At 52.8% G+C, this 23654-nt stretch overlaps 6 protein-coding genes across 6 annotated transcripts; 3 read left to right on the forward strand and 3 right to left on the reverse strand.

Annotated features, from left to right (window-relative positions):
• Positions 1-236: 236 nt before the first annotated feature.
• Positions 237-1578, reverse strand: VC83_04469 (uncharacterized protein; the record flags this gene model as incomplete). The annotated part of the gene is made up of 4 exons (XM_024468100.1): positions 237-561; positions 608-747; positions 802-1020; positions 1384-1578. 4 exons carry the CDS (start codon positions 1576-1578, stop codon positions 237-239), a joined length of 879 nt encoding a protein of 292 aa, XP_024324344.1.
• A 10927-nt stretch (positions 1579-12505) lies between these two features.
• Positions 12506-16203, forward strand: VC83_04470 (uncharacterized protein; the record flags this gene model as incomplete). The annotated part of the gene is made up of 3 exons (XM_024468101.1): positions 12506-12767; positions 12886-13117; positions 13184-16203. Exons 2-3 carry the CDS (start codon positions 13057-13059, stop codon positions 16201-16203), a joined length of 3081 nt encoding a protein of 1026 aa, XP_024324529.1. The 5' UTR covers positions 12506-12767; positions 12886-13056.
• Positions 16204-16735: 532 nt separating this feature from the next.
• Positions 16736-17815, reverse strand: VC83_04471 (uncharacterized protein; the record flags this gene model as incomplete). Its single annotated transcript, XM_024468102.1, has 3 exons — positions 17606-17815; positions 17195-17478; positions 16736-17071 (listed from the first exon to the last, which is right to left on the reverse strand). Exons 1-3 carry the CDS (start codon positions 17646-17648, stop codon positions 16736-16738), a joined length of 663 nt encoding a protein of 220 aa, XP_024324530.1. The 5' UTR covers positions 17649-17815.
• On the forward strand, positions 17816-18976 carry EMC3 (ER membrane complex subunit 3). The gene is made up of 4 exons (XM_024468103.1): positions 17816-17931; positions 17988-18021; positions 18094-18454; positions 18513-18976. Exons 1-4 carry the CDS (start codon positions 17885-17887, stop codon positions 18851-18853), a joined length of 783 nt encoding a protein of 260 aa, XP_024324531.1. The 5' UTR covers positions 17816-17884; the 3' UTR covers positions 18854-18976.
• VC83_04473 (uncharacterized protein) lies at positions 18977-21291 on the reverse strand. The gene is made up of 2 exons (XM_024468104.1): positions 19432-21291; positions 18977-19382 (listed from the first exon to the last, which is right to left on the reverse strand). Exons 1-2 carry the CDS (start codon positions 21153-21155, stop codon positions 19058-19060), a joined length of 2049 nt encoding a protein of 682 aa, XP_024324532.1. The 5' UTR covers positions 21156-21291; the 3' UTR covers positions 18977-19057.
• Positions 21292-21406: 115 nt separating this feature from the next.
• Positions 21407-23239, forward strand: VC83_04474 (uncharacterized protein). The gene is made up of 4 exons (XM_024468105.1): positions 21407-21557; positions 21637-21908; positions 22121-22844; positions 22955-23239. The coding sequence occupies exons 2-4, from the start codon at positions 21718-21720 to the stop codon at positions 23048-23050; spliced, it is 1011 nt and encodes a 336-aa protein (XP_024324533.1). The 5' UTR covers positions 21407-21557; positions 21637-21717; the 3' UTR covers positions 23051-23239.
• Positions 23240-23654: the final 415 nt, after the last annotated feature.

Genomic DNA, 23654 nt, shown 5'->3' on the forward strand with positions numbered 1-23654 from the left:
ACCTGAATATTTATTAAGGTCTACATCTATTCTATACGTACTTCTCTATTTCGCTTGAATTCTCCTCTTTAGAATATTTTAGATTACTTGTGGAGTATATGGTAGTAGCGTGTTTTGGTATTATGGGCCTATAGCCTTATAAGCCAATTATAGTAATATTTATAGTAAACTAAGAAGTGGTAGCGTCAACAGTAGTGTATTGATCTACCTAGACTATTGTAGAAGAAGAAACTAATCTACATTTCGTAGAACTGGCTGAGAAACTCCTCTGATTCTTTTGTTGGAGGCAACAGTACCAATGTATCATCGGATGGCAAGACCCACTTGAAATTGGTAGGCTCAGTTTCTTCAGCCAACATCTCCCAAGCTTCATATGCTCTGCCAGCATCAAGATCAACATGGAAACCATGCTGAGTAGTATCGTAATCATCAGGGTACCACTCAGCTGGCCCAGGAAGATATGCAATGTCACCATCAAGATTCCATGAGGTGAAGTTTCTCCAAACAGCCATTTCCATCTTTGAGAAGTATAGATGTGGCGGAACCTTGTTGTAGTAGATCCTAGAGATGTTAGCTAGTTACTATAATTATTACTATAGTTACTTACCCTGTAGTTGGATCAATTGCAGGGGGCAATTTCTCAAGGAAGTCTGGGTCTGTGTTGACCTTCTTCATTAGTCGTAACGTTGATTGGTATGCAACCCTCCACTTTCGGCGCCAGAGGGAGAATCCCAACTGATCCACCTTCTATATTATATTAGTAAAGCTCAAATATAATGGGTAATGGGTTCTCATCCATACCTTGGTTGTAGCGACAGATTGTGCCACCATCTCTCTCTGGATCTTCTGAATTCCAACATCATCAACGCCATTGGCCTTCTCATCTTCCCTCCACATAGCCTCTTGCACTACCTCATCATCCTCATCCTCGGTTTCCCAAGCAATGTTTCCGTCGTCCCAAAGAGAATATGCCCCCCCTCCCTCACCAATCCCAAGACGTTGCTGAACAACAGTTGCATGCTTTCACTGTTTCTATGTTACTATACTTATTACTATAACAGTGGATAGGAATAGATCTTACCGCTTGAGAGCTACCTCGGTCTTTTTGGCTTCTACTGTAAGGACACAGGGCACCCAGCTCACAGTAATAGCATATGAGAGTGCGAGTCGGAGGCTAAACGGATGCTATCCTATAGGTCTACTACGAAGGATACGAAAAAGATGATGGGGAACCCCGTCAGTCGATTTTCTCAAGTATCCGAAACCCATCCGACTCGGTTCCGACTCGGTTAGGCCACCCAAATGATCACACGTGACCCCGCAGCTACCCGGAGTCTACTCCCTAGAATGAGAGACGAGAAGGCATCCTTACATCTACTCGACGTTCTTGAGCTTGGCTGTCGAGGTTCTTGAACTCAGAAGTTGCCCGGAGATTTCGCAAGGCATATGAAACAGCAGCTGTATCTGCCCTCTTGGCGTTGTGTGTTCAACTTCACTCATGTTGTTGCGGCGTTTTGTGACCTGCTGGGTATTCTTGTTCTTCGACTTCTCGTCGTCGTTCTTTCGTTTTCCAACCATCGTGGCTGTCTTACTATAACAATTACTATAAAGTAAGTAGAAAGGATTGAGTAGACTTACCTCCTTGATCTTAGAAGTGTCGGTGGTGTTGGGGGTGTTGGGGGTGTTGGGGGTGTTGGGGGTGTTGGGGGTGTTGGGGGTGTTGGGGGTTGACGAAGAAGGTTGAAGAAGAAGGTTGAAGAAGGAAGGTTGAAGAAGAAGGTTGAAGAAGAAGGTTGTTGTTGTGGGGTAAAACACGTCAATAAGGTCGCTTACTATTGTTGTCCTTACTATTGTTGTGGGAGAATTCACCTTTATCGCCTACTACCATACAAAAAGTGAAGCTGAAGACATTTTACTAAGCGAGCTAGCTCACAACCCCAACAACAACAACCTCACCCTACGTGGCTATTTGTAGGCCTTTCGGAGGTTCTGCTTCGACCCCCCAAAAGCCCCCTATTCTGGTGGCTTCAGAGCTGAAACCCCAGTTGAGACTGTGGTGGTTTCCAGCACCGGTCGGAGATCCTGGGACGCCGTAGTGGGATTCTGCCATTATAGGGCCAAATACCACCGTATCCCAGCGCCCACGGCCTACTCTCCAACAAACCATGATGCGATCTGTGATCACGTGCATTTGGGTTTAGCTTGGAGGTAATGGGTGTTGAGTAATATGCGTGTGTATTCCTGTCTATCTATTGCTGCCTGAAATTGCGGGGAAGTGGTGCTGAGATCATGTGACATATTACAACACACCCCCCCATGTATCCCAGTACCGCATACTAAGTAGGAAGGCTCGCAGGCAAATCCGTATGGGTCTGAATTTGGAGTTCTGGGCCAACAACCTTTTTCTACCCCCACCCCCGCCACTACCAAGCACCAACTTTCCACTCTCGCACAGCTCCGTACGTGACTCACAATGACTGTTATTGGTGAAATCAAGCCTCAAGACATGGCTCTGGTTGAGATCAGGGCTGACCTCCATGATGACTTGCCGGAGTACGAGAGGGTCAAAATACCATCCCTACCCCCAATTGTGGTTGGCGTGGAATTGGCCCGTCCGTACAGTGTTGCTGGTGTGGTGGAGTCTGACCACCCACAACAGACAACGGCTTGGTACATCCAGGCTGTAGGAGACATGGATGCTGGCTGTGACCAGTGTGTACACGATCGGGGCAGTGCTCGGGCTCGTCCCTTCTTCTCTGCCTGCCATCACTATGGCGAGCTGCAGGAAGGAGCCTGTGGTAAGACACTAACACATAGTAGGCCACAAGAAAACTTGGAGACCTGCCACGCCACCACCTCCGCCATCTCCCAAAGCTGGGAAAAGATCTGGCACCCGTGCCTTCGCCCGACAGAAAGCTATTGATGAAGAAGCTGCTGCTCAGCTTCGTGGGTAATCTCCGTACGCCTCACTTCTAGTGCTCTCAGTGTTCTGGTGCTCTCGGTGTTCTGGTGCTCTCGGTGTTCTGGTGCTCTCGGTGTTCTGGTGCTCTCGGTTGTGAATGAGGCCTAAATGACAGTGGATTTCTCTGCAATTTTAATGTGACAGGTCCGTACGTAGTTGTGAGTGTGGGAAAATGGGTGATTCTCCTGTTTTTGTATAGTAAAAGTCAGGGATTTCTCCTGCTCTTGTCTGCCTTCCCCCCTTTGTTGAAATGGGTTTGGAATTTCGAAAAATGAATGTGAAATCTCCATGCATATATTGCATCTATGTCGTACGGAGTTGTGTAGTCTTCCAAATGAGTGTATGTTTATTATTTCCCAAGGTATTCCATTGGGAAAGTTGAAATAAGAACGCATAGTAAAACTAGGTGTAACTGTAGGCGGCTTTGGTGCTTTTGAGAGTTCTACCTCCGTACGGAACTCATCCATTAGCTATTCTTGTCTTGCCTCACTTTTCAGTTAGTGAAGTAGAAGACTAGACTCTTTGGTCTAGGGGGCTGCTTTCCATAGTACAAAGGTAGCCAGTGCTTTGTACGGGGTTGTGTTGTATGTATGCACTCCTATAGGAGATGCTTTATGTCTACAAGGTTCAAATGTTTAATGAACTCCTTGTGCTTCTGATGGGGTAGGGCCTTAGTAAAGCCGTCTGCTGGCATCTCGTACGTAGCTATCCACTTAATATTGAGGTTCCGATGCTCAACCTCCTGTCTTAACCAATGTGAGTGGACGTCGATATGCTTCAGCTTTGTAACTAGCTTTGGAGACTCCTTAAGTAAGATCCGTACGGTCTGCAAATTATCACAATTAAGTGAGTATTGCTCGTTTAGATCGAGTTTGATTGTGTTGAAGAAACACTGCCACCAATAGAGCTGTTTTGCACTGTGGGACAAAGCTAGAAGCTCTGCCTCTGTTGTAGATGTTGACACAGTCTTCTGCTTTGAGCAGCGCCAGTCTATTGCCCCTCCAAATAAGGTAAACAAATAACCCTCTGTGCTCTTTCTTGTTGATTCGCAGTCTGCGTACGAAGCGTCACTAGAGCATTGAAAGCGAGCCTCTTGAATATTAGGTCCAAACTGAAGAGCTAGGGTCTTAGTATCCTTAAGGTAGAGTAGAAGTCTGTCGACTGCAGCCATGTGGTCTGGGCCTGGATTGATGAGAAATTCCGATAGTTTCTGTGTCGTACGGGCTATATCAGGTCTCGTTACAACTGCTGCGTAGTTTGCTGATCCTACTTTCTGTTGGTAAAGATGGATTTGTTGCTTATCTGCCTGGCCGTCAAATTGGGTTAGGTTGTCTGTAACCATTGGCGTTCGGGTGGATCGAATAGAGGCTACTCCGTACGTAGTTGTGATCTTGTCGATATAGGAGTCCTGGCACAGCCATAGGGTTTTCTGGGTGCGGTCCCTCACAATTCTTATGCCTAAGAACCATTGAAGTTCTCCTATTTCTCGAAACTCATACGCTTCCATCAGTCTCGTACGGAACTGTGTTGCCTCCATTTTGTGGCTAGGATGGCTAAGGATGCAAATATCGTCAACATAGAAGAAGACAATAATCTTTGAAGATACAAAGAGGCACTGTGCTTCTGGGACCTGTACGAGGCCTAGAGCCTTGAGTGTCTCTGAGAAGTCTCGAAACCAGAGTAAGGGGGACCTTCGAAGTCCATAGAGTGCCCTGTTAAGTTTCCAGCATTTTCCTTGCTCCTTTGGCTTGTTTAGAATAAGGGCATAGGCTCTACAGCCATAAGCGCGAATATGAGAGAGTAATGGCTTAAGTAACTCTGGCTTTTGGCTCTCTGTAGGTAAGGACTGGAGTAGAAGTCCGTACGGGGTCTCATCGTTTATGACTGACGATGGTGAGCGGTTTATGAGGTACCCTGCTGTTTTGAAAATCTCAGGCCACATTCCTTCTGGTAAGTTGGCTGATTCTTTAAGTGCGCGTGATCGTGTGATTATCGTACGGCCTGACCTCTCTATTCCTCCGTTCGGCTCTGCTGTATAGGGTGGAGAGATGTGGATTTCATATCCTTCGTCCTTAATCCAACCCTCCCATTCATTTCCAAGTGAGGCTTCACCATCTAGGTGGAATATGCGGATTTGGAACCCCCATCTTCTCCGTACGTAGCTCACAAAGTCCTTAATCGTCTGTAGGAGCGTTCCTTGTGTTTTATCCTTAATAATATAGACGTGGTTCATGCGGCAATTATCACATAGGAAGTGTAAGGCTTGTGTGCTGCCATCGTACGCCTCTGGCATTTGGATTAGGTCAAGGTGGACCTTCTCATATGGCACTTTTGAGCGTGGTGTAGATCTTCTAGAAATCTGCCTTGTAGCATGCGTAAGTCGGCATACTTCGCACTGAGTATCGTACGAGTCTAGGTCTGTGACGATAACTTGTAATGGTGGGTGCACCAGATGTGAGAATCTAGCCACCCAAGGAAGGGATGATTTTACTAAGACAACACACTGTCTTAGGAAACAGAGCCAAAGGGTTGTAGCTTAGACTATTCCACAACGCAGCAATCAGGTGTGTGATGTAGTGAAGTGGTTCAGACAAGTTGCAACAAATGTTGAGTCTGGGAACTCAGGGGTAAGTCAGAGGTTAGCACCTCACTGACTTTTCAAAAACAGAGAATAACAAGATCAATGCTTGGAAGCTTGGAAAAGACGTAGAAGTATGTGCTAGTCGATTTACTGTATTGCCTGCTTGCCCTTTCTTAAGGAAAGGGCAATCCTATTTATGCCAAAGGAGTGTAGTTCTCTCATTTTCCATGACTTTCCATGACTAACCAGGCTTGGTAAATGTATTAGAAATCAAGTGCGACCCACAACTAGCTTGCTAATCATGTAGTGAACGTAAGAGAATCCCATAGAACCATCTCTTGGGTTCCTAGCCTATAGGAAGTGAAAAGGAGGTCCAAGGTCAGAGTACCTATAGATAAATTATGTCATAACTTAACCAATCTTGTGGGTAACTAAGGAGCGATGACGTGTAATGAATCATAGAGGGTTGTAGAAGCTTCTAGAGCTATCGTTCATGTTCCTAGGCCTCTAGTTGGTAGAGATATGCCATGTGGTAGTATTGGCCCACCCCCTTAAGGAGGAGATTTTCTTAATAACTTGTTCAATGAGTGTTCAAATGATATGCCGTGATGTATGTAGCATAAACAGATGTAGTAGAAGAGTTTGCAGCAATTGTTGAGTAGTATTGCTTCTGTTGTTGGTGTGATAAGCCAAGATATGTATGGTGACTTGTAGGTTTGAGGAGGAGATTTCTAAGTTTGCTCTTGAGTTTGATAGCAAACTGAGTGCAACGAATGTCAGTATGACATAACTCCGGCGGTCTTCTCTTGGAGTTTTCTAATGGCGTTTTGGTTTAGGTGTCCCATGCGGTTATGCCATTCCTTTGCAGTGCCTTTTAGGTCCTTACGAGGTCCGTACGAAGATAGGACAACGTTGTCCTGTTGATCCTGAGTGCTATAAACAGCTCGGGTAGGCTCATTTTTGATGTATTCAAGAACCCATTGTCCATGAAGCATTGGAGTGTTGCAGAACGGTTGATCTCCGTACGTAAGTCCTTGTGCGGCGGTATTCCAATGAACTCCCTTTTGGATGAATCGTCTAAGAGAAGCGACTGAAGTGTGGAAGGATGAAACGAGAGCTGTATCTGTAAGGGTGATAGTCCGTAGAGACTTCTTATCCTCCCCGTTTTGGACTGTAATATCTACAGACCCAAACGCTTCAATCTTCACCCTCGCCCGCTGGGCTAGCGATAGCGGCATGGACTTCATCAGGGTCCCAGGAGAGCCCACAGCGGGCGGGGCACGTCCTAGACCTCACCTTCTCCAACATCCCCTTCGCACACACTGCTGTGCACCCCAGGCTACACAGCGGCTCAGACCACGAAACCCAGATAACGACCATCCCAGGGAGAGGCCACACATCCCTCGAACAACACCACTACCGGATACCCGAATCCGACCTGCCAAGGTTCGCCGGGCTCATACAAAACGGCATCGCAACACTCACCCCACTACCTGAGACAGCAGATGCGGCACACATTGACCAATACGCGACTGCACTCACCGAAGTGTTCCGCACCTCCATCCAGACAGTAGGGAGACCCGACCGGGGCGAGGGCAGCCCGGCCCCATGGTGGACACCGCAGTGCCAGGAGGCACACAAGCACCACCTCCTAATGCGCAACCACACAGGAGGCAGCCCCTCCGAAGCCACACGCGACTTCCACCGCACAGTCCGACAGGCGAAACGCGACTACTGGAAGCACGTCATCAACGGCGTCCAAGATGACAAAGCACTCTACAAAGTCATAGGCTGGCATAAGCTGTCGTCAAACCTTCAAGCCCACCTCTCGTAGTAGACGGACTCACCATTGAGGGTACCTTGGCGAAAGCTGAGGCCTTACGAATGGCAGTCTTGGACAGATTCAGCGCTGGAGACGATCTAGAAGAGGACCCCCTCCACAACTGGAACGGCAGCGGGCACCTACCATGGGACCAGGGAGTATCATTTGAGGAAGTTGAACGGAACACTATTGGGGTCTCTAGCACCTCCCCTGGAACAGACAGAGTCACAGTCAGACTGCTTAAGGCATGCTGGCCACAAGTCCAGGGCGCCCTCCACAACCTCTTCAACCATTGCCTTCGGATGAATCACTTTCCCCATCCATGGAAGTACGCCGAAGTAGCCATGCTCCCAAAGGTCGGCAAGAAGGACAGGACCTCCGTCCGCTCATGGCGCCCCATCGCTCTCCTCTCCTGCATCTCTAAGGGCCTTGAGCGGATCATCGCCCGCAGGATCGCCTGGACAGCCCTCACTCACTCCGTCCTTAGCCCACAACATGGGGGCGCCCTCCCCAAACGTTCAGCGATGGACCTGGTCGCCTGCTTTACCCACGACGTCGAAACAGCCCTTGCAGCTGGCAACGAGGTTACCATGGTCACCATGGATGTTCAAGGGGCCTTCGACGCCCTGCTCAAAAACCGACTCCTCGAGCGCATGACAGCCCAAGGATGGCCACTCTCACTCACACGGCTTGTTAACAGCTTCCTCACTGATCGCCACATACAGGTAAGGCTCGAAGATGCCATCATACCATACCACAAGGTCGCCTGCGGCACCCCCCAAGGATCACCACTCTCCCCAGTCCTCTACATGCTGTACCTAGCAGAGCTCCTCGCCAAAGACAACACCCTGCGCTTCGGCTACGCGGATGACATCTGCCTCTATAGGGCCTCCTCCTCCCTTGAAGACAACGTCCAACTCCTTGCAGACGACGTAAACAGCATTATCCGCTGGGGCGCCCAGAACAAGGTCGCTTTCGCCCCAGAGAAGCTTGAGATGATCCACCTCACAAAGAAGAACAGCCTAGCTGCCCCCCCCTGCCGAGTTAGCTTACCATCCACCCCATCCTATCCGCCACCAAAGAGGGGGACCAACCAGCACTTCGTTGGCTTGGAGTGTGGTTCGACCGCAAACTAACCTTTAGACGCCACGTCGCGGAACGTGCAGCAAAAGCACGGCAAGTCGCCCGGCACATCCGCAGTCTCGCCCGGACGTCAGACGGCCCCCCCGCCTCAGCACTCTGGAAAGCGGTCATCACCTGCATCCTCCCCTCTATCCTGTACGGTACGGAAGCGTGGTACGCAGGCTGACACAAGCCAGCAAGGCCACTGCACGGCAACAGGACAACCACAGTCAGCGCGTGACTCGGGTGGCACGTCGACCTAGTCGAGAAGACTATCGCCCTAGCTGCAAGAGGTGTCCTCCCCGTCTGGCGAACTACACCAACTATAACCCTCTTCCGTGACGCCGGCCTACCCTCCGGGATGGCAGCACTTGAGGACGCCAAACTCCGTTTTGCAATGCGACTCCAAACAGTAGAGGCCTGTCACCCCCTCGTCCAGCGCATCCAGCCACCACACATCGCCAGGGGCAGAGGTGCTGGAACCCAACAGCGCCCAAAGACCAAGATACAGCAACTCGGCACGATCATCCCCGCCATCCCACGGCCGATACTAAGGCCCCCACACTTCACCACTGGGTGCCGCACCAGCCCAACAGGCAGTCTTGACAAAACCACCACCTCCAACCACTTCAAACGATGGTGGGCAGCCCTACCATACACGGACGTCACCATCTTCTCAGACGGGTCGGAGCAACAGCACTCTGGAGCCCGCAAGGTGGGATACGGCTACGCCGTCTACCAGAACGGCCGCCAGATTGCCTCGGGACACGGGGCCATCAACCCCCTCTCGCACGTCTTCGACGCGGAAGCGATAGGGGCCTGGAAAGCCCTACAACACACGCTCCGCCTCCCCCCAGACATCAGCCAGCGCTGCCTCTGGCTGTGCATAGACAGCACCTCCGTCATCTGGTGCCTTAGAGGCGACGCCCCCTACTCATCCCAATGGGCTTTCATAGCCTGCCAGGAGGCGATGCAATGTTTCGACATCGGTATCCGATGGTCACCCGGCCACACCGGAATACATGGCAACGAAGCAGCAGACAAACTCACAGAACTTGGGGCCCAGGACACCTGCGACATAGGCCAGGCCTCTCAGCCGACGGCCAGCGGCATCCGCTCTGTCTACCGAGACCTCCGGATGAAAGCACAGCAGGCCTGGTGGACACAGTGCAGCACTAAGCTCTCCACCTGGTATGACAAATGGAACCTCATTTACCAAGTGAAGCCGCAATTTCGCCACTGGCCACAGCGACCAGAAGCCCGACCAAACACCCCAGCCGCTGGCATTGAGTACCTCACGCGCCTCATGGCTAAACCAGCTGACTTCGCCACTCTCCTCCAGGCCACGGAGTTCTAACACGGTATGCCCCCGCTAACGGCTACTCTAGACCGGCATACGTTTCCCTAGGCCTAGCCCACAAAACCTTCTCCCAGGCCCGGCTGGGGAAATCGGAATGACGAGGCCACGCAGGACTAGAACAAAGGAACTGGAAGGCCCCCCCACGCCCGCACAACTGCCCGCTGCGCGCAACGGGCGCACCCAGCCCTAGGCCTGGCCCCTGAAGTGATTTCCCGGGTCCGACCCAGGAAATACCCTGAACCACGACAGCGCCCTAACGCGACACAATCCCTGAGGATATCGCACTAGCAGGCGCACGCAGCCTGGCTGGAGGGGTCCAGCACAATAACCCCTCTCTAAAACACCACAACTCCCACCCCCCCCCAACTCCACTAACCTGCAACCACACTATGGGGCCCCGACCCCACGGCACGGCGGCAGGACACACCTCTCGACCTCCCACAGCAGCGCGCCACCAGCTGCACGTCCATCCCTGAACCACCAGGACCATCCGTAGAGGAACTACCCCCTCTAACAAATAACTGACGCCATCCCAACAGGCGGGGAAGGCACTCAGACATCTGGCAATAAGGCCATGCGCACATGCATGAAATGCCATCTAAGGTCATACTCTGTACATAAACCCCTAGCATAGGACGTCCCCATACCCTTCGGGAGGTTTTACAGGGTGGCAGGCTTCGCCCGCCTCCTGCTGGACGTAAATAAATATCATCATCATCATCATCATCATCATCAATCTTCACCCTTTGGTCTCCAGCTAAGAGGTAGCTATTATCTTGACATTCTTGGATATTGTAGAACCTCGTACGGTCGTTGCAGACGTGAATTGTAGCTCCAGAGTCGAGAATTATGCTTTTAGAGAGCTCATAGGCTGAGGTTTTCGGCTTTAGTCCTTGGGAGACTTGGAAGACTGTAGTGAAAGACATAGGTGGATCTGTATTCGTACGGGATTGTACTCCATTCGGGTTGTTGAAATTGTTCTGTTCTTCTGCCTTTTGGATAACGTACTGGAATCCTGGTTTGTCACTTATATAGGCCTCTACTTTAGCTTCAATCTCTTTATTTGGGCGCCATTGCCTCGTACGCTTTGACTTCATCACATAGAGGCAGTCCCGCCACTTGTGTGTTGTTCCGCAAGGGCAGTCTAGTCGAGCCTGATTTTTCTGTTTTCTGCCTCTCTGACCTTGCTGACCTTGTTGTAGGTTGTTCGTACGGCCTTGGAGCGTTGGCTGTAGGTCGCTATTGTCATCCTCTTGTAGTGCGAAAACTCCATGTTCCCCCCTAGGTTTCTGGGTGAATCTCTCTTGCCTACGGTTGGTTCTATACTGTCGTAGGACCTCCTCAAATTCGTACGACTTTGTCTGCTTCTCTAGCTTGTGTTTCCATGGTCCTCGGAATTCGCAAGGTCCTATTGCATCAAGGAAGGTATAGATAGCGTCGTGAGGGTCGATAACCTCTGTTGCCTGTAGCGTACGGCCTTGAGTGTATAGATTCTCCCAGTTTAGGAGCCAGTCTTCAAGGTCCTTGCCTCTTTGCATTTTCGCAGCCTTTTGCCATTCTAGTCTCCATTCTCCGATTCTAGCTCTTTGAGTAGGTGCGAACCGGTCTCGTAGCTTTCTAAGCATATCGTACGGAGTATCGCAATTGTAGGTATAGGGTACGAAGTCGCGTTTGATGGTTTCTTGGATCTTAGAGCGAAGCCCCTGAATTGCTTCCTCCTGCTTTTCCCACACCTTGCGCTCATATTGGAAATCAGCTTGTAGAAGCTGTTCCTTCTGATCTTCTGTAAGAGATGCGTACGTAATTGGCGTTAATTGCTGTTGGCCTTCTACTGAAGGTTGGATGGTCTGGCTACCTGAAGCTCTTGTTGACACTCCAGGTCTTGTTTGAGCAGTAACACCACCACCAGCTTGCGTGGCACTCCGTACGAACTCAGGAATAGGTCGAACGGGCTGTAGGAGTGTAGGAGGGTCCTCGATTGATGGATCGATATACCCCCATACTCCTGCCTTGATTGAAGCAGTTTTGATAGTCTCTATCCACTCGTCCCAGTCTCTAGGGCTTGTGAGGACCACCCCCGCCTTCTGTAGGGTCGCCATAATGATGGTTTTTTCGACTCCAGGACACAGGACTTGATTTTGGTCCGTTCGGGTTTCTATAGGCTTCAAAATGCGTCTTGGAGTTGCTCCGGGCTCATAACTGTTGAGTAATATGCGTGTGTATTCCTGTCTATCTATTGCTGCCTGAAATTGCGGGGAAGTGGTGCTGAGATCATGTGACATATTACAACAATGGGTGCGTAAAGCAGCAACCGCGCCCTGCCAAATTCAGCAGCTCCGACCCCGAGAAGTGGCTTTATTGTATAAAAACTCCATAAAAACCCCGCCGAACAGCCACCACGAGCAGCAATAGTAACCGCAGACGAGGGAAGTTTGGGTAATCAGAGTTATGGTGGAAGATGGTGGAAGACGGCAGAGGGTTACTCAAGCCGTAAGAATTGTCGGCGAAGCTCCACGATGAGCATCAATAGTAAACTGCCACCTCGTAAATTTGAATAGAAGATATGGCGGAAGACCGCGGAAGGCGGCGGAGAGTTACTCGAGCTATAAGAATTCTCGGCGAAGCTGCATGAGAATCGAAAGGACCGTGCCTGTCCCACCCAATTCTCACATCGTCTCGGCGACAACCCCTCCCCTCACCGCCCACTCCATCAGGCATAGCGCCGGCAGTAACAACCCCCGCCCCACTAATCCACCATCTTCCCGCCATCACTCCGATTTCTTAACAACCGCATTGCAACTGCCTTTTTGCTTGTCACCTCCACCAACAATCAAGATGGAGGACTCGCTCACGGCAACGGCGTATTTGTTGGCGCCTGAGGGGCCTAGGAGGATGGAGATTGTGGATAGTGTTGTTAAAGGTATGTGCTTGATTTGTTCTTCTGGAGAGGGAGGATACCTAGATGTCGCCGGCGTGGTGGTGATGGGGGCTCACATACCTGTATGTACATGAGCAAAGCTGACATTTGATTTCCGCAGGACTCGAAGATGGGAGTACCAAACTAGGAGATGTCGTGCTCTCACTGCATGATCCGTTATTCGGGAACGACGACGAGCAGAAGACATTAAGTACGTCGTCCACCCGCCCCCCCTTACCCGGCACAAACGATGATCTGAAATTGGGCAATGCGAAGCTGACAACTAATAGCCATGGAGTACGTAGCAGCCATCCTGCGCGGGCTCAAACCCGACGCCCTGATGCGATCGAATGGTGAGTTTCCTTTCCTACTTATCCTTATCTCTGAGGGAAATTAATTCACCTAACACAACCACCCAGTGCGACTCCTCTTCAATTTCGTCGAGACACGCCTCGGCCTCGACCCGAGCGGCTTCAAAGAGACCGTGCAATCCCTTCGCTACCTGGTGGCGATGTTGCGCTTTGAGGCCGCTCGTGGGGCGACGCTGCCCTCGCTGGTTTTCAACGTCGCCCAGGGAAACTTCGCCAAGATGCCGGTGATGACACGATTCGAAGTGTATAATCTGCTTAATGAGCTGCTGAGCGTGCGCCGCGATACGATGAAGGAGACTGGTGTGGATTTCATTAATATTCTGATTGAGTTGTCGGCGAGCGAGAGGGATCCGAGGAACTTGATGCTCATCTTCTCGATGGTGGAGGTGATACTGGCGGAGTGGGATATCGATGATATCGATAATCTCAAGGAGGATCTTTATGACATGCTCTCGCGGTACTTTCCGATTACCTTTTCGGCGAAGAAGAGTGATCCCGCCAGCATCGATCCACCGGAGCTCGTCGTGCGATTAAGGAAATGCTTCGCAGCGTATAGCGGGTTCGCTCCGTCGATATTCCCGAACCTCATCCAACGCCTCGACGACCCGAATCGTCTGAACGCCAAAGCGGACGTCCTCCTAACCATGAAAGCGTGCATCGAACGCTACCACCCAACCACCGTCTCCAAATGGAGCAGCCCCCTTTGGGACGCGCTGAAATACGAAATTTTTAACTCAAGCGATGACTCGCAAGCCCCTAAAGCCCTGGACGTCCTCGGCGCCATCGCTACCCGCCTCTCAGGTGACCTCGTCATCCAGAACCTCGTCGGCACCGTCCTGCAGGAATACGTAACCGCCATTGTCGATGAGTGCATGACGCGCCTGCGCGAGAATGGCCCAAAGTACTCCGCCAGCGCCGGCGCGATCATGGCATCTATCATTGCCGCGTCGCCATTCGCGTATCATCTCGTCATGCGCGCCGCGCTGCCGGAGCTGTTGAAAGAGTTTGGCGGGAGGGATGCGAGTGTAGCCGACAAGCGTGCGGTGGTCGAGACGATCAATTTGCTTCTTGATGGCAAATTTGAGGCGTTGAGACGACAGGATAAGTGGGAGTTCAGCTCCGTGGGGATCATTGACGGCATCAGCTCTGACGCTGACCGCGCGTCGGAGGCTGGAGGGGACGTAGGCGTTTCGAACAAGGGACTTGGATACTACCGCGACGAGCTGACGGCGATGTATATGGGTGTCGCCAGGGATACCCAGTGCGATGACAAGCAGTTCCGTGTTGCGGCCATGCAGGGCCTAGCGAAACTGCTGAGGCTGCCGCAGTTCCTGGAGAAGGGGAGTTTGGACTCGTATGTCCAGTTTTTGGCCGGCGTTGTGCTCGAGACGGCGGATGTGAAGGAGCCGGTGAGAAAAGAGGCAATCAAGGCGCTGCAGGAGTGCGCGGTGGCATATACCAGTTTGGTTACTGAGCAGGCGTTCCCCGTGCTCCTGGCTGCGCTGCCGGATGTTTTGGAAGGCGGGGAGACAGTTGCGGACAAACTCGCTGTGCTTCAGGCCCTGGGAGATATTGGGTCTAGGGGACGAGTTATGGACACGCTCCTGCGGAGATTGTTAAGCAAATTGGATATCGTCGTTCGTGCGAACGAGACACAGAAGTATGGACACCTGGTGCTTGCAGGGATCTTATACGCGGTCGAGCAGAGGCAGGCGCAGAGTGAGAATGGTGAGGTCGCGATGAGAGATGAGGAGGGCTATCGCAGTCTTGTTGATGAACTACTCCGTCGCACTGCAGCGCTCAAGGTGAATGCGAAGAAGTGGTATGTCGGGACCCGTGATTTGGAGACCGCAGGTGGCAAGGCGCAGCCTGATGACACGTTTCTGGAGGTCGTGGGGAGAATCATCATGGCTGCCACTTCCGGTATGGGCTTTGATGAGCAGTATTGGATCTTTGAGAGAGCATTTGCTTTGAGCGTCGCGTACGATGACTTCACCGCCGCCTGCGTCGCCGTGACTTCACCGGACGACCTCCCCGACGACGACCTCTCCGCCACCACCGACATATCAAAGCGTGTGGACATCCTCGACGCGCAGTTGGACCTTCTGTCCGGCCCCGCCGATAAACTTCACGTTCTCACCCTGACTAAGTACATCCTCGCCACCCTCCGCCGTGACAACCGCATCACCAAACCCGCCGCCGTCATCGTCACCGGCCCACCACCAGCAACTCTTCCCGTCAAAAAGCGAATCCTCACCATCAACACCACCGCCGCCGCCACAAACCTCATCACCTACCTCACCACCACCGCCTGCACCCCCTCCCTCCGCTCTACCCTCCTCGACATCCTCTCCCTCCTGATCAACAAATTCGCGGCCCTCACTCCGGCTGTAACAGCACAACTTCTGGGTCGCTTCACTACCCTCCCCACGCTGCCGGCGCAGGAAGCGAAGTTAACGATCCAGACTTTGACGACATGCACGCATGCCTCCCTCCTCGCCGGGCTTCCTGTGGCTACACAACTATCCACCGCTCTCCTAACCGCGCTCTCCCTCCCCGCTCCAACGGGTCAGTTAGCCGCACAAGCATTCACCCACCTCCTCGCCCCCTCACCCCTCCTCACGCGTCGACAACACGCTCTCATCCGCCCTCTCGCGCAACAGCGACTTTTCCACACCGCTGTCCCGGAACTTCTGTCCACTTTCTCCTCTACCAGCACGTCGGGGCCAACAAAGACGAATGTTCTGGTTGCGCTATCAGGCCTCCTAGCCCACGCACCAGAAGAGTATATCACGCCTTTCATCCCATCCCTCATCCCTCCACTCCTGCAATCCCTTGATTCCTCCCCCGCGTCCACAAAAAAGGCATCCATTGCAGTTCTGCGCTCCGCTGCAACGAGTAGCCCAAGGGCGCTACAAGAGCACGATGCAGCGCTGGTGAAGAGGTTGTTGGCGTGTGCTACCGGAACGGAAAGCAGGGAAGTGAAGGTGCGCGCGCTGGAGTGCCTTGAGATTTTGCCAAAGGTGTGGGAGGTTGCTGTTGTGGTCAGGTTGAGGGGGGGGTGGTGAGGGGGTTGGGGTCCGTGGTGGGGGATGGGGGGAGGGAGGTGAGGCGAGGGGGGGTCGATTGCTTGAGTGCTTGGTGGAGGGTTGGGGAGGGGGAGGGGAATTGAGAGGGTGTGGAGGGGTGTTGGGAGTGGGAGTGGGAGTGGGATTGGGATTGGGATTGGGATGGAGAGATGCGGAGATTGGGTCTTGGGGACTGGTATTGGATGATAGATTGGAGGTTGCATTGAGGGGCGTTGCTGGTTGGGATAGAGAGCTGGTGCATAGCCGGATGATAAACGGAGATAGAGAGATAGATATGAATACACGCACTTCACCCAACTAGCAAGCAGACGTCGCAATGCCTATGAGAACAGCTCATCAGAGTCCAGATTTTTTCCATGTAAACAGTATGATTGCTAACAAAACACTTACTCTTCACCCCGGCCAATCCCGACCGCGCGAGCAGTACCCCAAGCCCAACCCATTTTCCCTTCCCCCTCCCTCAACGCCAGCCCCCCCCCCGCCCTTAAGTCTCTCCAAACCCTATCCACATCTACGCCTTCTTCCTCCTCCCCCTCGCCCCCTCCCCCCCAGCTACGGCACTCCCACTAGCCCTCACAGCCTCCTCAACCGTCTCCCTCAACGCCGCGACCCCCGCCCCCGCACCCCCCGCACTGGCACGCCCTGGATCCGCTTTCCCTATCACGGGAGCGGCGCCGGCGAGCATCTGCTGGAACGGCAGCGCGACGAAGTGGCCTGCGCTGTCGAACCAGTCTGTGAAGGGGCAGGAGAGGGTTGTGGTTGTGGCGGTGGGGGCGGAGGCGGATTGGGAGGTTATGGTTAGGGTGTAGGTTGGGGTGTGTTTTTTGGTTGATGTGGAGATGGCGATCTGTGTGTTGTTAGTTTGGGTCGTGGTGGTGAGTTTGGGGAGGGGGTAATGGGTGACGGGAGGTGATGGGGATGGGGGGTGGGAATGGGAATGGGAATGGGAATGGGGAGATGGACAGCTTACCTTATCGCCCGCCTTACTCGTCCCAACATACACCGTCCCCGCCTCCACGAGCCAAACCCACAGCGTCAACGCGCCATTCAGAAGCGTGTAAAGCGTGACGGCGGCGGCGGAGTAGTACTTTGTCGACTCGAAGCCGAGCTTGTAGTCCCAGCAGAAGCAGGCGGCGCAGATGGCGAAGGCGGAGTAGCCGAGCGCGAGGCGCACGTCGCCGAGGGTGTGAGATTGCGTGAAGGAGAGGGAGTTAAGGTAGTTGGGGATTGCGTCGTCGGAGGTGTTTTTGAGGTCTGGGGGGGTTGGTTAGTTTGGTGGTTTGACAGGTGGATGTGCTGGGGAGCTTGGGGGGTGAGAGTTGGAAGGGGAAATAGTGGTGGTGTAGTGATTTTGGAGGAGTTAGAATTGCAAATAGCGTACCTGACAGTGAATGCACCGTGATCTTCGCATTTGGATCCGACATAACTTCTAGAATTGTTGTTATTCGTGTCAAGTTCTCAGCGCGCGCGACTTTCCACCACGAGACGAGGCTGACAACTCGCGTTGGCGTTTCCGACGATCTGGCTTTAGGACACGCCAGTGACGTGGAAGGCTCCGCTTAGCTAGACGAAAACTACTCTCAACGTCACCCCTGTGCCACCACAAGAAACCTTCAGCAGCACCACCCTCCCTCGTCGCTGCCGCAGAAACAAGTCAATCATGGCGCAAGCGGTTGTGCAGACGATCCGAAGGGATCCCCAGTTATTGTGAGTTGGCAACGGGCGGGCGCGGCGCCGAGATTTGCTGGGCTGACTTGATGTAGCATATGGATCCTCTTCCCCATCATCACGGTTATGGTACATATACCCTCCCCCCCCCAACTGCCCACCTCAGACACACATACACAATCTAACACCTCCCCCTTCAAGATCTTAACCGGTGTCCTACGCCACTACGTCACAGTCCTCATCTCCTCGACGCCGAAGAAACTCGACCTCCCCTCGCTGCGCGAGCAGCGCTCCCTCCAGCGTGGTATCACCTTCCGCCAGAATGCAGCCGTCATCTCCGACGTCGCTTTCCAGGCACGCAAGAACACCCTCGTCTCCGCTTTCCAGTCTGGTGCATACCTCAAGAACCCCGACGCTAAGGGCCAGCCGCCTGCGAACCCAATGACTGACCCCGCGGCTATGGAGGGCATGATGGGGATGATGAAGGGGAATATGACGATGATCGTGCCGCAGACTCTCATCATGGGGTGGATCAACGCATTCTTCAGCGGATTCGTCGTTTGTTCGTCCTCCCCCCGCCTCCCATCAATCGGAGCAGCAGCTAGACTAACACCCCCCAGTGAAACTCCCCTTCCCCATCACCCCAAAGTTCAAACAGATGCTCCAGGCAGGCGTAGCTACGCGCGACCTTGACGCCCGCTGGGTGTCCTCCATCTCGCTGTACTTCATCTGCCTCTTCGGCCTACAGACCGTCTTCATCTACCTCCTCGGCAGCGACAACGCGGCGAGCCAGATGGCGCAGCAGCAGATGGGCGGGCCGCCGCCAGGGGCGAATATGATGGGGCCCGGTGCGGATCCGGATAAGATGTTCCAGGGCGAGGCGGAGAATATCGAGGTCATGGCGCATGAGTATATTTTGGATGGGGTTGAGGATAGGTTGCTGCAGAGTGTGAAGGCGTAGGTGGGGTGAGATGATAATGAATGGGCGTGTATGATGTATTGGATGATGCTGTCGGATAGACTAGAATTGGCATGGTTTTGGAATACATAATTGTACACATCAAATGAAGCTGAAGAGATGAATTCTACTATCTTAAATGCCGGTTTTAATCCTCTTCATACGTTTGGGCGGCAAGAGTGCCCCAAGGAGCTGGCCGTAACCCAACTAAACATCAGTGCTTCCCTCGTCCGTCCCCGTGAAAATACTCCACACCCGCTTGCTAACACTCTTCCCAACCTCCTTGTCCGTAAACACCCCATCCTTATTCGCGCTCTTCCGCACATGCGTCAAGGTATCCTTCCCCTCCTTCTTCAGGCCGTCAACCAGCGTCTTGACACTCGGATACTCCGCTGCAATTCCGTACGCAATAGGAGCCGTCACGCGATTGACCTCCTGGAGCATCCTGACGTAGGTATCCGGTGCGTCCTCGCCGGTCTTGATCTGCCCGGTCTCCATGCAAAAGGCTGTATCGAGGGCCATACGTTGGCGGCTTTAGGATGTTAGTTATTGTGCCTAATATGAGGTGATGGTAGACCTACCGATAGGGGATGGTAGCAATATGCTGCGTAAATACCGCGAACCACTCCGCCGTCTCCACCAGAGCAGTTGTGTGATGAATTAAAACGCCATGAATAACCTGCAGCCGCAGCAACGCATCCTCAATCATATCCTCATCAACATACTCCGCAGCTTTCTTCCTCGACCTCTGGGAGCTCGTTCCCCCCTCCTCCTCACCCATCTGCCGCCTCACCGCGTCCGTAAACTGGCGATTCCTCACGTTCCTATTCTTCCTCATCCACGTAGTCAGACCCTCAATAAGATAGATTATCTCGAACCCATCAAACCGCGCCTTCATCCTTAGCACGTGCGAGCCGAGATCTTTCCCCTCCTCGTTCGTTCCGAGAGCCACGAATTCAGCGGCTGGCATGTAGCAAAGGACGTGTTTCTCGTCTTCAACCACCGAAGGTACAGGTTCCCAGTGTCCCTCTGCTTCGTTGTACTTTGCATCCACCTTTCTCTTCCACCGTAGCACGTTTTGCACGGTGCCACTACAATCCCACTCCTGGTAGTTAACTCCTATCTTCCCAAAGAACCCCTCGGCCTGCTGCCTGAGCTTCTCATCGAGGCTAGATGGGAACACCGCAATCATCTCGGGTGTTGCGACTTTCTTGTCGATGCGCAGGGTGTTGACCTTTGCTAGATCCGCCGCAATCTGTTTGTCTCTCGCCTTACCTTCCCGAACCAGCTGTTTACGCTCAGCTTCAGCCTCCTTCTCGGCCTGCTTCTGTTCTGCAGTTTTGACGACACGTGTGGGTCTATCAACTTTTGCAGCACTTTTGCCGCTGCCAGGTTTATAGGCGATATACGCAGCAGGAGCACGAGCAATCGCGGATACTTGACCGGATGCAACCTGGGAGGCCATCACAGCGATATCCGGTAAGTCAAAATCCGAGTCATCGTCGTCGAACACATCCACCGCCGCCTTACTAACAGTATTTTCAGGTCTGTTTTCTTCAATATCAGATAGATCCTCTCCACGCTCAACCTCTCGCCTCCGTTGACGCCTCCTTTCCTCAGCCAACTGCAGGAAATCCGGCGACGAAGTAAACGTGATTGGATCATCGTCAAAAACACTCGTCGCCGACCTCTTCAACCCACTCGCCTTCGGTGGCCCAGTAGTGGTTTTGGAATACGATGGCGCGGCTGAAATATCCGAGACGACTCTCCGAAAACCTTTATCCTTCAACGGAGGCAGCGTCGCGGGTTCTGGCGTCACTCTCTGCCTTTTGCTTGGGGGAGGGTGTAAGTCTGCGGGTGGGCGCAACGTGTCTGCGATGCCGGAATCAAGAGAATCGTCGGAAAGAAACATAAAATCATTATGCTGTGGCCTTTTGGAGACCGGTGATGCGGATTCTGGCTCAACTGGTAACTTGCTCCAGTCCCAACCAGTACTCACGGGTGGGCTGCGCGTTGCTTCTGAAACAACAGCTGGCAACGTCGACACATCCTCGTCGTCGAGACCTATCCACTCCTGCGCCTTTCCACGGACTGTACTCTTAAAGCGTTCGTACGAATCGCTCCTCTTACCCCCGGTACCACTTGCGTTCGCCTTGGCCGCCACAGACACAGTGTCCGACCCTGCAACTTTGGCGAGCCTTGCAGCCGCCTCTAGGGGCGCCTTATACGTGTTCCTCGGGCGCACAATCGGCGCTCGAGGAGGCGGACTCGAGCTCGACAAGAGGTCAATGACTTCGATAGGCATGGCGTCCTTTGTTTACCCTTACAAAGGCGGGCCTCAATCGCTGTAGCCAAAATATGGACAGACACCTTTTTCCACTCCCAAAAACCCTCGTGAGCAATTGAAGTCGTTAATCGCGATCCTGCGCGACTGATTGATTTCGCAATTTGTTGTTGCCCATCACCCGCGATGTCGATAGGCAGTGACGCGAATGATCCGCGCTATCACATGACCGCGATTAGTGAATTTCCTATATTTGTGTGACGTCCCTGCATCCCCAATATAAAACTTATGAGCCCGGGATAAACTGCGACACAAAAAGAGCTACTGTACTAAATATCATAATCGCCCCGCCACTATTCAAATCTGTACCTTTTTTCCCCCCTTCAAACTCACTGCTCCATAAATCCGGCAAGAACGATTCTGGTAAATATCCTCCCAATCCCCAAATTTTCCCTCTCTCCAATACCCCGCCAAACCCCGCGCTAAAATTGCTCCCATCCAGAAATAAATATCTCCCAACCCAACCCCCCAGACCACCAGCACTTCCCTCTCGCCCTCCCCCCCCTCCTCCAGATCATCCGCCATGGCCAGCGCCGAGCTCCCGCCAACATGCAAGGTCGTCCTCGCCGGGGGCATCGCAAAGGGCCTCTTGGCTGAGGTGGCAGAGGGCCTGTCGACGCTGAAGACCAAACCACGTGTGATTGGGCTTTTGGCCAATGATGATCCGGCGGCGAAAATGTATGCGGATTGGTCGTCTAAGACTTGTATTGAGAAGTGAGTGAGCCGCTTTTTTTTTGGTTTCGTCATGTCTCTTTCTATTTCAAACATATGCCCCGCCATCACGTGGTTCTCCTTTCACCCCTCCATTTCGTTTTATAAGTCCCCCTCTCAAACCACCACGATTTCATGTTATAAGTTCCCCCTAAATCACCACGCGAAGTAGAAACCCCCTCTCCAAAAACACCCACTAACCCCCCCCCCCAAAGCGGCTTCTCCTTCGACCTCCAAACCGTCACCAAAGACACCCTCGAAGACGCCATCCAATCCGCCAACACCAACTCCCTCATCAACGGCATCCTCGTCTACTACCCCGTCTTCGGCCCCACGCAGGACCGCTACATCCAACAGCTCGTCGCCCTCGACAAGGACGTCGAAGGCCTCGCCCACCGCTACGTCTTCAACCTCTACCAGAACATCCGGTTCCTCGACCCTGCGAAGACGCTGAAGTCCATCCTGCCTTGCACCCCGTTAGCGGCTGTGAAGGTGCTCGAGCACCTCGGGGTGTACAATACCATCCTACCCTACGGCAACCGCCTGCACGGCCGCACAATCACAGTAATAAACCGCTCCGAAGTAGTAGGCCGCCCCCTCGCCGCCCTCCTCGCCAACGACGGCGCCACCGTGTACTCCGTCGACATAGCAGACGTACAACTCTTCACGCGCGGCACAGGCCTAAAACGCTCCCACCACGCCGTGCACGAGAAACCGGGATGGGAGCTAAAGGACTGCTTGCCGATCAGCGATGTGGTGATCAGCGGGGTGCCGGGGGAGAAGTTTAAGGTGCCGACGGAGCTGATTAGGGATGGGGCGGTGTGTGTGAATTTCTCGAGCGAGAGGAATTTTGATGGGGTGGCGGTGAAGGAGAAGGCGAGTATTTATGTGCCGGCGATTGGGAAGGTTACTATTGCGGTGCTGTTGAGGAATCAGTTGGTATGTCTTCTTTTTTCTGCGTCTTTTTTACTCTTTTGTATTTTTTGGGGAGGGGACCGAGGGCTGAAGGTGTGTATGTATGGATGGATGTGTGCTAATAGAAGAAACAGCGCCTCGTACAAAACCAAGCCGCCCGCCCCGCAGCAATGGAAGCCGCAGTAGAAGCCACCAAAGCCGAAGTCTCGGGCGTCGTAACCCCCATCTGAGACCGGCCATCCATCACGTTCCCGTAGGTTTTCACAAGTCACAGACAATCACTTTGCGCTGCGCCCAGGGGTATGTGGGTGAAGAGGGGTGGGAAGGGAAGGGAATGTTCAACATGAAGCAATGAATAGATAGATCAACCAAGGAAGGCCGAAGGGGGGAAAAAAAGACTTTGGATAGGGATGGGGGGGTGCGCGTATATAGACTTTCGTACATGAGTTTTTTTTGGCCCATTAATTCTTCGTCTCAGTTACTTATTTGAGGTCAGACGGTTACAGCTTCAGATCACAAAAGTATACATAAACCATCCATTTTACTATCCTACCCCCCCAATCCCAAACCAATCTACCCTACCAATCTAGCCCACAAAAAAAAAGCCTACCACCAACCCCCCCAAAAACAAAAGTACAAGCGCCATCCCATGCAGGGTATACCCCCCCCCTCCCCCCCATCCATCCTCCTCTCCCACCTTTCATTCGTATTCTCATCTCCATACATCAGCGCTAAAGCAATCCCGCCCAAGCCCAGACAAGACAACGAATAAACAAGAACAGACAGTTGTAAAAATAAAAAATAAAAGGCGCCGAGAAATTCAGAGTTGAGTCG

Source organism: Pseudogymnoascus destructans (assembly GCF_001641265.1).
Source record: "Pseudogymnoascus destructans isolate 20631-21 unplaced genomic scaffold scaffold_9, whole genome shotgun sequence".
Lineage (NCBI taxonomy): Eukaryota > Fungi > Ascomycota > Leotiomycetes > Thelebolales > Thelebolaceae > Pseudogymnoascus > Pseudogymnoascus destructans.